At 42.0% G+C, this 14,079-nt stretch overlaps 1 protein-coding gene across 1 annotated transcript in view; it reads right to left on the bottom strand.

Annotated features, from left to right (window-relative positions):
• Positions 1-14,079, bottom strand: part of LOC116793966 (calpain-5-like) — a 50,428-nt gene that overhangs the window by 9,847 nt on the left and 26,502 nt on the right. The window contains 7 exon segments of the mRNA XM_032702235.1: positions 612-734; positions 2,140-2,335; positions 3,508-3,585; positions 5,198-5,391; positions 8,991-9,183; positions 9,555-9,763; positions 10,228-10,359. Of these exon segments, the coding sequence (XP_032558126.1) occupies positions 612-734; positions 2,140-2,335; positions 3,508-3,585; positions 5,198-5,391; positions 8,991-9,183; positions 9,555-9,763; positions 10,228-10,359 (1,125 nt within the window).

Below are 14,079 nucleotides of genomic sequence, written 5' to 3'. Positions count from 1 at the left end.
CCTCAGTAAAAAAATCAGAAAAATAGCTGTTTCTTTGCTTCCTTCCTTCTCAAGTTCAGGTATTTTCATTTTAATCAGTTTTCCCTGAGAGTGCAATTAAATTACCTTTTGGGATCCCTGTGGTTCCTTTTCCCATATATTGATTTCCTACTCACTACTCCAGCTTTTGAAAGCATTGTTTTTTCTAAGTGGCAACAGAAAAATGGCAGTCTTTTCAACCTCATTCACTTAGCTGTATTTGCTGATGAAATGGAGGCAGAAGCCTTTGGTGAGAAGGAGAAAAACACCCCTCCATGTTTCAAACATTAATACTATTTTGCCTTTCTCTTGAAAGCTTAGGGTAGGAAAAGCACTTAACATTCTTTTACAAAAGGGAAAAATTACTTACGTTCCTTTAGTCCAAATAGAGTTTGAACTGAACTAAGTTCAATTTAGTTCCAATAGTCTGTCTAACGTCAGCTCTGCTGACGGAGTGCAGTGCCCATGCAAAGCTTGTGTTGAGTGGAGAGCCAGACACCACGGGAATTGTGGCTCTATCTGCCAAAGATCTCGTGGCCAGGGTGAAGCAGGATTGAACAAACTCTGCACCAGGAGTGCAGGTGGCTACCTACCTTGAATATTTCAAAGCCAATTGGGATGCTGTCACCTCTCCCTTCTTTCTTGTATTTGCGGCGATCCTCCTGTTGTAACGAGACCAACACTTTGTCCTCAGTCTTCTTGACATCAAAGATGTACTAAGAGAAGAGAGAAGAGAGTGAGTTGTTAAAAATGCCCCAGGATACCGAGGATAAAGCCATCACCAAGGAAATATGTGCATCCAGTGAGGCAAATAGAAATGTATTTGGGCATGGGAGGATGGTTCTTCATATAACAGGTATTCCCAGCAATTCCCAGCTGAAAAGTAATGCTAATAGTGAGGATCTTTAAACCAAAAGTATCAAAGACACTGAAAATGTAATCCTAGTGATAGGACAAGGGGGAATATGCTGCAACACCTAGTAAGGCACATTTTAATTCATGTCTCTGTTGAACCATATGCAGTGTTACCTGATCAGGTATACCAGAGTGTTCCAGGGCAAATGGAGGTACAGGAGGGGAACAAGAGGAACCAAGAGAGCTCTCTTGGTCTGCTGAGAGCTCTGCAACTGTGATCTTACATCTGAGGACATTTCAGCTGTCTTAATGGGTAACGATCTAAAAGCCAGCAGGTGTCTGTGGGAATACACTTATATTTGGCTTAAATTCCCATATCAAAAGGGACTGGAAGTGTCACAATCCCTCTCTGTACAGGTAAACTCTACAGAAGGCCTCAGTGTCAGGCGTTTCACTCAGGGAGGATGAGCTGGGAGTCCTGATCTGAACACTCCTGATCTGAACAGAAGAGGCTGCACTGCCCACTATCCTGCTATGAAAACAGAGGGGTGCAGGCAGAAACCTCCCTTGAAAGTGTAGAGAAGCAGATACAAAAACATCTAATTAATCTAGACAGAAAGGTCTATTTTCAAAGTAATAACTAACACAGTAAGTGCTCAGCTCTCACTGACAGTAATGGAAGTTTTATGCCTGAATTTGCATGTGCTGGGATGAAAACACACCACATGGAGAAGGGCAGGAAGATGAGAAATGGAGTTGGAATGGATGAATGGATAAACTAAATAGCTTGAAATTACCAGGTAGGATGAGACAAGGAAAATTCTGAAATGCTGATGAGAGGGTGAGCTTGGGTAAGAGACCAGATACTTTCAGAATCTTAGATTAATGCCAAGGAATACTAACTAAATACAGTGGATCAAATCCTCAGGCCATTTAAAGGTGTTAAGTGAATGAAGCTCTGTCATTGGAAAATCAGACTTGTTGCCTTTCTACAACTGGTAAACTAAAAGAAGTCCAGGAAGGATGTCGGTAGTCCTGGTGTGTTTGACTCATCAGCCCCAAACATGATCAGTCCCAAACAAATATCTCAACTACTGAGAGATTTCACAGAAATCACTGAAGCACAGCACACTCCCAGGGGACAGACACTGGCAATCAGGTTTTTTGCCAAGTACTCACTGCCAACTCCTAAATAGGGTGGATACTTCAGAAGCCCCAGCTCAAGCGGACACACTTCAATGCCTCACAAAATACAGGGCTTCCCACCTGGGGATTCTGAAGGAAGGTCTCTCTGTTATCAAAGCAGCCACCGGAGCGATTTAGCAGGGGCTCTGAATTTTTTGTCCAAGCCCCATGCATCATTTTCTTCTCCCAGGTCTTGTGGATGCTGAAGTAGGAGGTATTCACAATCCGGCAGATGTCCACGTCTGTGAAATTCTTACACCAGTCCTCAAACGTCATCCTGTTCCATGGGACACCAGGAAAGTAGTGGCTTATTTAAAAATAAACTGTGATACACACGCAAAGAGCCAAAATAACACACAAAATCTTCCAATAATTTAAAAGGAGGCATTGCTCAGCTGTCCAGAGGACAAACTGATTCAGTGGGAAGCTCTGCATGTGGAAATACTTGTGAAGCCACAATCACACAGTCTTAGAGCTTAATTTAGAGAAATATCACTTAGTCTGTTTGGTCAGGTCTGGATCTGTTCTGTTGCATCTCCTAAGCCTAGAGGACAGGTTGTATCTACCAAGCTGGGTTTGATAACATATATTTTGCAAAGGCAAAAGAGATCACCTGCAACCAAAGCATGATCCACTCCTCATTATTACGGTCCTTATTGTCACATCTGTCCTTGAGCACAACTCAAATCTCTGTGCTCTGGACATAGCTTTTATGTAGCACCATCTCACTGCTGCAACTTGTGCCTGCTGAAGCAACAGGCTGGATTGCAGAGCAGTTAAAAAACATTCACCTCCCCCAGCAGCTTGGGATCTCTGAACTACCATCATGCCTTGGCTTATTAATGGCCCAGAGCCAAACTCTGAGGTTGCCAGTTCTGACAAAGCCAGCAGAAGGCTTTTCATACTAAGCACTGCCAGCACACTTGATGCAGTATTGACGATCTACTGAAGAAGTTGCTGGACTAAGTATTTGGTCTTTAAGCAAAGTGAAAATTAATAGAATTCTAGAGATTCTGTAGATAATGAATGCTCCTCATGCCCGTGCTGGAAAACACCAACAAATATCAAAATTGGCTGCAATTCTATTTATAGATAACTCAGGCACAGCAGTCAGTGAACAGGTTTGATTATGTGTTCAATACCTGGAATTTTGTCATGTAAACCAGCACATGTTGTCTGGATTCTGAGTGAATGTCCTAAATATAGGTAATAGAATTCGAGGGCATTTGAAATTTATATTTACTAAGAGCTACTAATTTTGTTCTACTAGTTTTTAATCTGCTTTTTCTATTCTTCTCTCTCATCCCTTGAGACTTTAAAAGAAACAGAGCTTGTGCCAGGACTGGATAATCTTATTCATTTGGGAAAATTGTTTTGCAGCTATTAAATGGCAGATTTATTACTCACTGTAGCTAGTGTCTCCAAACCCTTCACTTCTCTGCTACTCACCAGAACTCCCCATCATTCTCCACAACGAGCCCTAAGCTCTTGCGTTCTGAATCGCTGACTTTCTTCCACTCCTCAGAACTAAAAGGGAAAAAAAAAGAAGTAAAAAAAAAAAAAAAAAAGAGAGAGAACAACAAAGATGATTAATAAATTAAATGCTCTCACTTGGAAAAAAAATTAGAAGTAAAAATCTCTCATGGCTCCTTGTTTTGAAAGTAACAGAGTACTGAAAAGGCAGATGATATTCAGGAAGAAAATGTGAGGCTTGCAGGAGGAGTTTTAAACCATTAATTGATTTGAAAGCTACTAAAAAAGGAAGAGATTAATGGGAAATTGGCACAACTAGAGCAGAACCTTATTGATTTCCTTTATTACACTCTCCATTAGGATGCTTAAACACTTAAACAGCTGGTTTGGAAGGTCATAGGAGATTGAATCCATTCCCTGAAGGCCCTTCAAATGAAATCTGGTTCTTGTCCTCAGGAGATTATTGGATGCTTCACTTAGACCAGTGTATTCTCTTTGTCTTTTAATCACCTTAATAAACAGGCCTGAGATTTCCCCAGAGAGCCTTTGAGAAGAAACTGCTGGAGCATGAGCCTAGTGTCCAGTTTCCAGAGGAACACTGCACTGCACAGACACCTCATTGCCTGCATGAGCTTAGTGCTCTGCCTTGGCCCCTGCATCTTCCACTGACTGCAGGGGAGCACAGACCCAAAACACATCAGTCTCATGCTGAAATCCAGCAATAGGCTGTGTGAGCCCCTTCCCTGATGTGTTACATTGGACAAACAGAGCCACAATTCCTCATTCCCTTTCCAAAAGTACTTGGAGGCTAAAGTTGAAGGTGGTTGGCAGGAGGGAAGGGAGGTTGTTTACTATAACAGACATTTTCTTAACCTATTTGGAAATTGTCAGTTTAATTCTGTGAGGCCAAAAGCCATGGTCCAACCTCAGAATCCTCAGTGCTTCCACTGGCATGAGTGGTAGCTGTGCCAAGACACACAAGCCAGTGGAGAAGCCCAAGTTAAAAAAGACACAATAGCTCTTCTGTGCATTCTTTGCATTTCATCTGAACCAATCTCTTTGAAAGTAATAGATTTCTGCTAGCTAAAATAGAGGATGTAAGAAATTAATATGAACTGTAACACGTTTTTCATGTATAAATCACCTGTGATGGAATATATCCCCTCCAGCGATCATTTCTGTTTCTTGTAGAGAGACTGCTAAGACCACATGAAAATTCATTAGAAAATAATTCAAGAAATCACAAATGTAGCAATTTTACAGCATTTTTTCACCAATCACTTAAATTATCTAAGAATAAAAGACTTATGGCACCTCCAGCAGCTGGCAATTACAGACAAGAAACTGAGTCACAGACAAATTCAGTGGTGAAGCTGGGAACAAGCCTCACATTCTTGACTCATCTCCTTAATTGTGGGCTGTTTTTCAGCCCGTGTGCCATGTGTGCCAGAACAATGGTGTATACAGCAAACTAAGGTCCAGGAAGCTGTAAGCTCCTCCAGCATGTGCTCATTTTCTCAGGGAATGCTCTGCTTGGGAGGAGGTGGCACAGAGGTTCAGCTGTCACTGAGGATGGCTGTGTCTGAACAGTGTTTCACCACGTATCTTCACGTCCAGTGGCCCCAGTACAGTTTCATTCCTTTGACACTGGATTTGCAGCACTTACTTGTCATTCCAGGCGCCGTTCCATTCTTTTTTTCCCCAGGGATTCCTCAGCCTGATCATGAACAGTTTTTCTGCCTTAAAAGAGAACACGAGCCTTTCTCCAAGGCGCAGCTTCCGAATTCCAGTCACCGAGTACGCATGGCCAACAACAAGCCCCATCTCTGTCTCCACCTCACTGGCACGGCCAGAGGACACCTGGAGCACGAAGAATGACAATTAAAAAGTAGAACTCACATCACTGAGGGACTTGGGAGCTACAAGCTCAAGGGGCAAGACAAGGAAGGCTTGTTTTCCGTTCCCTTCCCAAGTGATTTGACTGTCCAGGAAAATAACAGCACTGGGGCTTATAGTGGCTCGCTGGTCTCGTGCTGTGCAGGATACTGCTGGACAATTCCTACCAGGTAGAAACCCAGAGCTTAGGGGAATCCTACCTGCTACAGCTATTTTTGTCTCTTCCTGGCCTCAAGAGTTAAAGAATTCCAAAATCTTGTAATCTTTACAAAATTACTCTTCTGGATATTGGTGACTGTGCTCAGGCTGTCCAGTGGTATCCTCAACTGGACACTCCGTAGGGCCTAAGAATTGAGCTCATGAGTCCAATGGCTGTTTCTGTGTTGGAGTCAATTTGGTATCCCAGAAGAACTACTGCTGGTAGATAAAAATAGAGGTCACAGGCAATAAATCTTTCTATCCATTTGTCAAACCTGTCCTGTACCTCTCTTACTTGGCAATGGGCAGATCTGCAGGTTTATTTAGGAGCTGGGTTTGCTCCTCATGAACTTCACACAAGCAGCCTAGTTTCCAGCAGTGATCAGGCAGTAAACTGTCCTGATGGATGACCTAGGCCTGACCAGAAGTTGATCTAAGAATACATAAAAATTGTCAAGTTCTGAAAAATATGACAATTTCATTTAATGCATCCAAATCTCCTAATCTAAACCCAGAAAAGCAGTATCATATAAAGATGCTGGACTTGCTTTGAAGGACTGGCCCTTTACAAAGCCAGCACATTGCTGCTTCTGAGCAACACAGACCAAGCAGGACAGTGGAGGAAATAAAGCTGTGCCAGTGTTGTAACCCTTCTTCTGAGCCAGGAACAATCCAAATGGTCCTGCCTCTGGCTTCTTCACACCCTCACTGGAGCCAGCATGGGCATTCTTTCACTGAGCCATAGCTAGAGATCCTCTCATCTATATTGGACTATAACCCATTGGGCCTGAAGACACTCACTCCCTTGGACAGCAAGGAAGGAAGATTTGACTCAGTGCAGATCCTTATGTGTAAACTTGTAATAACCTAATTAATGATCAATCAAGCCTTTGCTGTGGCAAAGAGAGCAAGAGTTATGACTCTTAGTGCTATTAATGTAAATATTTAAATATAAATATATTATTTATTGTTTATCATTATACAGTGATAATTATTATAAATATATAAATATTTCAATATCAACAAGGACTTATCAGAGTTATGCTATGCAGACATTTTTACCCATTTAAAAATTTAACTGGTCTAAACAGAGTCCTTCTCCTAAAGTAAGAGTTGCACTGATATAAGAATGTTCAGTTCCTAAAGGTAAAAAATAAAAAAAAAAAAAAAAGGGGAGAATGAGAAATTTATATCAAATTGGAACTGACAGATGGTCCGGCAACTGTGAGAGTCTCACCAAGCCCTCTTTGCCTTTCACCAACAACAGCTCCTAAAGAATCAGCTCATATGTTACATGGAGACTGGCTGACATTTCCAGTGGGTTTGGGCTTTCTCCAGAGTAACACTTTCACTTGCATTTTTCACAACTAAAAGCAAACATAGAGTCCTTGACAGCATGGGAGTCTGTAACTTCTCCTGCTGCCTTTATTACCCCCAGGCTTTTCTTACTGCTGGGCTGCCTTTCCCACCTCCTTCCAAAGGCATTTATTTATTTATTTATTTAAATGAGATATTTAAACATTAGTGTCTGTTCAGATTTCTAAATGGTGATGCTCAGGGCTATTTTGTGATCCAAGGAAAATGGTGACACGCTTGTAAGGCAGCAACGAAGCCACTTGAGTATTAAATATTCTACACCTAGCAAGCTTCATTGTGTGTATAATACATCAAAAAGTGACAAATGCAGACAAACATAGGAAATGCCTCTCCGTAATCAATGATTAGAAGCATTTGTGTTTAATTTGACAGACAGACGCATAATGCCAGGAAGAGGTGAAAGTGTTACAACTGCCTAATTAATTGCTTTTTAAAATACAAACTTAGCATATCTCCTCACCAGATCCACGTTAAGAAACAGAATTGCCTTAGCATTTGGGAGCAACCTATCGTTCCAGAAACAATGTTTACAACAACAATTCACACCAGGAAGTCTGGTCTGCCAGGCTGGTCTGAGCAAATTGAATGGAATTCTTTCAAACAAAAATTCAGACCTCATGAAAAAGGTAAAAGAAAAACTAAAGACCTTGAAGATTTTGTTCAAATTAATCTCCCAGGAGGTACCATGTGTTCTTCTTTGGTATCATGGCACTGGCACAGGGCAGAGCGTAGCCAGGGACGGCCAAATGTGCTCAAGCACCTCCAAACACAGCTGCTTTTCTGTTGTTCTGGACAACTCCACGACTACCATGAGACTCACGAGAATTTCTGAATGCATCAGCACTTTGGGATCCACCACTTTACCCTGGATTTAGCACTTGTGCCACACTATTGTTGTAGCACTTAACTAGTGTTAAGCACTTAATACTAGCATGTGAAGTACTACAACAATATGACCTTCATTTCACAGATGTGGAAATTACAGCAAAGTGTTTAAGTGATTTAACTAAGTCCACAAAAGATCAGCCTTAGCCAAAGTCTTAAACTGGAAGCAGGAGGCATGGGAAGAAGATGCTAAATGCACCTAAATGCCAACCCTGTAGCTCCTAGAGAATGATCCCTTTCCTGCAGGCTGCACTTTAAAAATCATTTAAAAGGCAATCTTTCAGGAAACATTCAGGCAGTTTGTTAGCCCTCCACGTGTGGTAAGAGCTTCAGGTAAAGTGAGAATTTCAGCACTACCCAGTCATGGCCTGACATTGCAGACTTAGAAGAGGAGTTAAGCCCAGTTGTCACTGGTTTCCCTCCTATAGCAGGAGGCAGTGCAGGGCCCTTGGCTGCCTGTGGTTTGTGAAGTATATGAAACACTTTGGGAGCTGCTGCCACAGAAGCCATCCCCTCTCTACTAAGGGAGCCTCAGGGTCCTGGCCCCTAATGTAGGCACCCGAGTTACCTGCCTCACATGAGCCAGTGTAGGCAAGTTTTGCTGGTTAATTCTAATGGGGAGGTTATTAGCAAACAGTACTACCCGAATAACCAGGTGAACTCAGCCTTTCAGCTCAGCTCCCGTGTGTTACACTGGCTGCACCATCACAACTAAGGTCTCAGCAGCTCGGTGTCAGCAGAACTGCTTTCTCTAAACAGGTTCCCCTAAGGAATAAAGAAAGTGAACGCTGCCATCTGGCCTGTAAATTAGGGCATTCTAGGTGGATTAACCTCGGGTCAGTACACAACTGTGACCATTGAGAAAGAACAGCATTCCAGACCCACGGCAAAGTGGCAGCACAAGCAGCTTTGCAGTTTTGTGATTGTATTTAGTGGCTCCCAGAGCTGTAGTGGGCTGGCAGCACTGCCAGCTTGGTAGATTTCTCCATATAAAGCTTTCAAAAACATACAAATGAAGGACATACTTAATACACTCATAATAGTATTTCTTCCAGAACATTTCAACTGAAATTAACTCCTAAAATCCAGCTCCCTGCACGTACCGCGATGGAGCAGCTGATCAACCCGCCTCTTCTATGCACTTTCATCAAGTCTTCAAACAGCTTCATCTGCTCAGAAATAATCTCTCCATATTTGCCCTGTACCAAATCAACAGATTCTGCCACTGCTCCAGTGAAATCCACAATAGCATCTGCAGCACTGCCTCCATCGAGGGCTTCGTAGGATCCAGCCAACCTGGAGGCAACACAGAACATTCTCAAGTACCAAGAGGCTGTTACAAGTGCTCTAATTGAATGCAGGTAATATATTTGGGTCTCACCAAGTCAAAACCAAAACAGAACAAGAAAGCCCCAGCAGATTGCAGATAGAGATTTCCTGGTTTCTAGGATCCCTAAGGCTTTGGGCTGCTGCAGTTGACTGCATTGCACTCCTTTATGATTCACCCCTCCATGCAGATTAAAGAAGGAGTTTTCAGACTTTCTTAGGTTCTCTACTAGCAGCAACCTTAAAACCTAGGGAAAGTCTGGTAGAACTGAAAGACAAAACAAATAGCTGGATAGAAGGGACAACACTGAGAATTACAAGGACAATGAACCAGCTCATACTTTGCATAAGCTTTCTCCAGCAGTGCACTCCAGAATTCATTTTTCACATTGGAATGGCAGTAGATCAACCTCCCATCCATTGTTGGCAGCAGATCATCAACAACCACCTCTATCCATTCTCCAAAGCACCAGAAGCGGAAACGGAAAATCCCAGCATATTTCTCTGGGTTTTTAGGGTCCCATTCTTGTTCATTAAAGTCTGGAATCACCTGAGAAACCATGGAAGGGAAAGTTCAGCAAGTGCACTCTGTTAAGGTTTATTCTGAGGGCAGACTGCCCTGGAGCATGCACTCTGCTGGCATTCAGCTTCATGAGCACTTGACCCTAAATAAATGAAGCAGTGGAAAAAGAGGGTGAATTTGGTACAAAGTCCAATGTAATCCTACATCAAGGAATCTTTTAGGAAAATAAAATTCATATTGATCTGCAGAGAGAGATAAAAAGAACCCCTTGCACTCTCTAGCTTTGTTATATCTGTTCTTTGCTGTTCAGTGGAACTGAGGAGTGAGGGGATCTCATAATAAGAGAAATTAACTTTTAAAGAAAAGGAAGATTTGAATCTACCAAAATTCACTACTTGTTAGTCCTAGAGGGAAAAATATTAGCTGATAGGCAAGGAAACAGCCAAGGTTTATTAGCCTTATTCCACGCATCATGCACATCTATTACCTACCTGCTGCCATAGGCATTTCCTCAGAGCCAGGCAGGAACATGCAGCCACAAACCAGCAGTTCCCCAGGGTGCCCTGGTGCAAGTCATGGGAGCTGATTCCATTCACAAACAGATGGGGGTTTTCACAGAGATCCTGGCAAAACAAACCTGAGATTACTGGACACTCCACTCCAGAAATGACCACAATATCCTTGCCATCAAGAAAAGCAGCATGAAATGGGAAACAAGTAACTGATCATTACAAGACACTGTTTATTCTGTCAGTATTTCTTACGCGTGTCTCCACTTAGAGATGTTTCAAAGCTTGTTAACAGACCTTAATAAAAGTCTGAATAAAAGAAATGGTGCCTATGAGGAAAATTGATCATGCTCATCAGCATCATGGACAGATCCATTCAGTCTCCCTGGATGGTCTGATGTGGAATGGCAACAGGACCTTCAGGCTGACACTTCAGCTGATGTAAATCAACCCAGTTGCCTGTTGCAGGGGCTGACAGCAGTTGACTACTTGGCCTTCACAGTGGTAGCACACATTCCACATGACCTGGGGTAGACTCAAGTTTTGTATCCCATTTCCAGGCAACTCCGGCATCAATAATTTCTAGTTTGTTTTTCCTTTCAAAATGTTATTTTGTCAGAATAATAAACAAACGATAAACGGAGCCGTGAGGGTTGAAATTGTCCAAACTTCTTTGCCACTAGAGGAAGCCAAAACTTTAATTGGTTTTGAAAGAAATGAGGCACTGCTGTATATTACAAGTATCTTCTCTTTCTTTTTTTCCTTCTAAAAATAACCACATTAAACTGTCATTTTTCAATTGAAGTGTGTCTCACATGTCCCACAGTCCTCAGAGAAAAAGCAGAGCAGCATGTGCCAACTGCCAAAACTTATGGATGAGATTAGCCTGTGCTGACTACTGGGGTCCAAAGCAAACATGGAACAGCAGAACTCAGAAACAGCACCTCCCTCTTTCCACCAGAGTCACCAAATTCTTTAGAATCCTGCTTGATAAACCTTATTAAACTGCTTAAGAGCCCTGCACTCCTGGGACTAAAGAACAGCATAAGAAAATTACATCAGTTCTGTTCCTTTTGTCATTAATTACAGCCATTATAACAGCTTCTATGATGACTGTCACTGTGTGGCTCAGATGAGACACATAATAACACCCAGGCACAAGCTAGAGCTAATTTCAGTTGTTTGCTGTCTTCTGGGCTTTTTGATTTTCACCACTTATGCAATATAGCAAATTCTAAGGAATACTTTTAGCTATCTAAGCCGCAATTCCCCCAACACAATTAGAAATGTGCTATTTCGATATATTATTCTGCAGTCCTTGTGAGGATATTAAAGCATTTTTTGTTGCCCCAAGCCTGTAAAAAAAATTAATAATTAAAAAAAACCAACAAACCACTTTTCCAATAATGCTCCCAGCAGTGATAATTCAGGGTAGTTGAGGACCAAGCCAATTACTATCAGAGGAATTACAAGGAAGAGACGCTGATGTGAAATGTGGCTCAAGCACTTCAGGAGACCTGATGCCTTTTCTTTCTTGCTACCTAAGCACCAAAACACTTGAACTCTGGGTTCCACCAGAAGTACCTCCTTTGCAAAGATAGTGGCTTAACCCTAATCCCTTTTCTCAGGATCAGCGTGTGACATCTGTGCTGTAAAAAGGAGAAATATCTTCACATTTCCAAGAAAAAGTTTAAAGGCAGTTGCTGGATCTTATTAGACATCATTAAGGTCTAACAGGCACACTATTTCTAATACAATACTGATAATAAAAGCAGTTGTTGTATTATTTATGCCTGCAGGGAGCATTTCACCACCAAGATGCAGAGCTCTTCCCAGTTCTCCCCTTACGTGTGTGCACAATAAAATAAACACCATCTGCAGAACTATAATTGGGCTGTAAAGAGTCTGAAAGCGAGGTAAGAGGTTGCAGGGCCTGAAGGTTCTGCTGAAGACCCTGACACTGATTTTCATACCAGACTTCCTTTCTATCTCAGAAGTCTATTTGTGTCGCCTCCCATCCTTGCTGTCCTGTGTAGGCTTGAAATATCTGACATTCACTGTTCTTCAGCCACAGATGCTGTGAGGAATACAGGGCCTTCAAAACCCCCTTTTTATGATTTTAAATGGTTCATCTCTCTGTGACAGAGTAAGTAGATGAACTGGGTTATGAAAAGACTGGGAGAACACCGAGCAGCCTGGAGATGAGGAGTCAGCATGGGATCACAGGAAATAGGAGCAGAAGAGACTATGAACGGCTTAGTCAGTCCCAACAAGTGCCCAGATTAGCTATCCCTGACCTGCTTGTGACTGAAGCTTCTCTAACCTGCATTTCACACAGCCCACGAGGGAAAGCCCACACATTCCTCCCATAGTCAGCAGAGACGAGCATTGCTGAGCTGCTCCACAAGCCCTCTGTGAATGAAGAGGACAGTTACCTTTCCTTTCTACAGCAGCTCCTCAGATAAGCTACAAACCTATAGCAAGTCTCTTCTCTCTAGTCTTTATAACTGGTTCTTCATGTTTTGTGTCACTGGTGGCACATGGTGCCCAAATCCAGGCCCTGTGCTCCAGGTGGGGCTTTGGCAGTGCTGAGCAGAGCTCCATGCTCTTGCTTACTGAAGCTGGGGGAGGCATTTTTCTCTTTTTCCCTTGAACCTCACATATTTAACTTGGGTTCAGACTGGGATCCACCCTCTGATCTTGTTCTATGGAGTTACTGCCTGTTTGTTCTTTCTCCCTAAGTGAGCCATGAAGTCACTTAATGCTAAAGCACTGCACTTGGGGGCATTGATGAAGTGATGCTGAATTCTACCCTATTTATTCCACGTTATTTTCCCAAGCTGAGTTTGAATTCTCGACCCTGTCAAGTGGCTTGCAATCCTACCCCAGTCTGTGTCTTACAGTATTCCCATACATGCCTCCCTAGCCCCTCATGCAAGTAATAATGGAAATACTAATGAGTACCAGATTAAGGGAGATTCCTCTAGGACTCCATTGACACAAGGCCAGTTTGAGAGTGCTCCAAGTCATTTATTTCACCATTACAGAAGTTTGAATTAATCCAAATGTTCATACTTTGGAGAAATGTATCAGACACTGGCAAAGTCTTAGGAAAATCAAACTATATCACATCTACTGCTCTCTATCTATACCATGAGATCTGTCCCACTGTAGGCTCAAGGAAACCAAGGTGGTTCCTATCAGGGTATCTGTCACAATACAGTTTTATAACACAATCCATACCATCAGACTAACAGTCATCTGCTTAGGTCTGATAAATTGCAGAGGAATTTCACTGAGATACAAAAATGTTTGGGCTGCAGTACAAATATGGAAAATGGCAAATTAACTTTTTGCTACAATGTATGTCCCCAAAGGAAATTGCAAAACATTGTGAACCATGGGAGATAACAAACGTGCATGACACAGGAGCTGTGAAATGGTTTCTGTGTTGCTCTGTCATGATTACTTAAGATTAAATTTTCTTTTTTCTTTTTCTTTAAATTTTATTTTGAGAAAAGGCAAAAGAAAAAGGCAAAGAAAAAGGCAAAAGAAAAAGGCAAAAGAAAAAGGCAAAAGAAAAAGGCAAAAGAAAAAGGCAAAAGAAAAAGGCAAAAGAAAAAGGCAAAAGAAAAGGCAAAAGAAAAAGGCAAAAGAAAAAGGCAAAAGAAAAAGGCAAAAGAAAAAGGCAAAAGAAAAAGGCAAAAGAAAAAGGCAAAAGAAAAAGGCAAAAGAAAAAGGCAAAAGAAAAAGGCAAAAGAAAAAGGCAAAAGAAAAAGGCAAAAGAAAAAGAAAAAAGAAAGCATAGGTCTTATTTGAGACCAGAAGCACCAT

The sequence above is a fragment of the Chiroxiphia lanceolata genome, chromosome 14, assembly GCF_009829145.1.
Source record: "Chiroxiphia lanceolata isolate bChiLan1 chromosome 14, bChiLan1.pri, whole genome shotgun sequence".
Taxonomy (NCBI): Eukaryota; Metazoa; Chordata; class Aves; order Passeriformes; family Pipridae; genus Chiroxiphia; species Chiroxiphia lanceolata.
The sequence above is the reverse complement of the archived record's forward strand: the minus strand, read 5'-3'. Positions and strand labels throughout refer to the sequence as shown.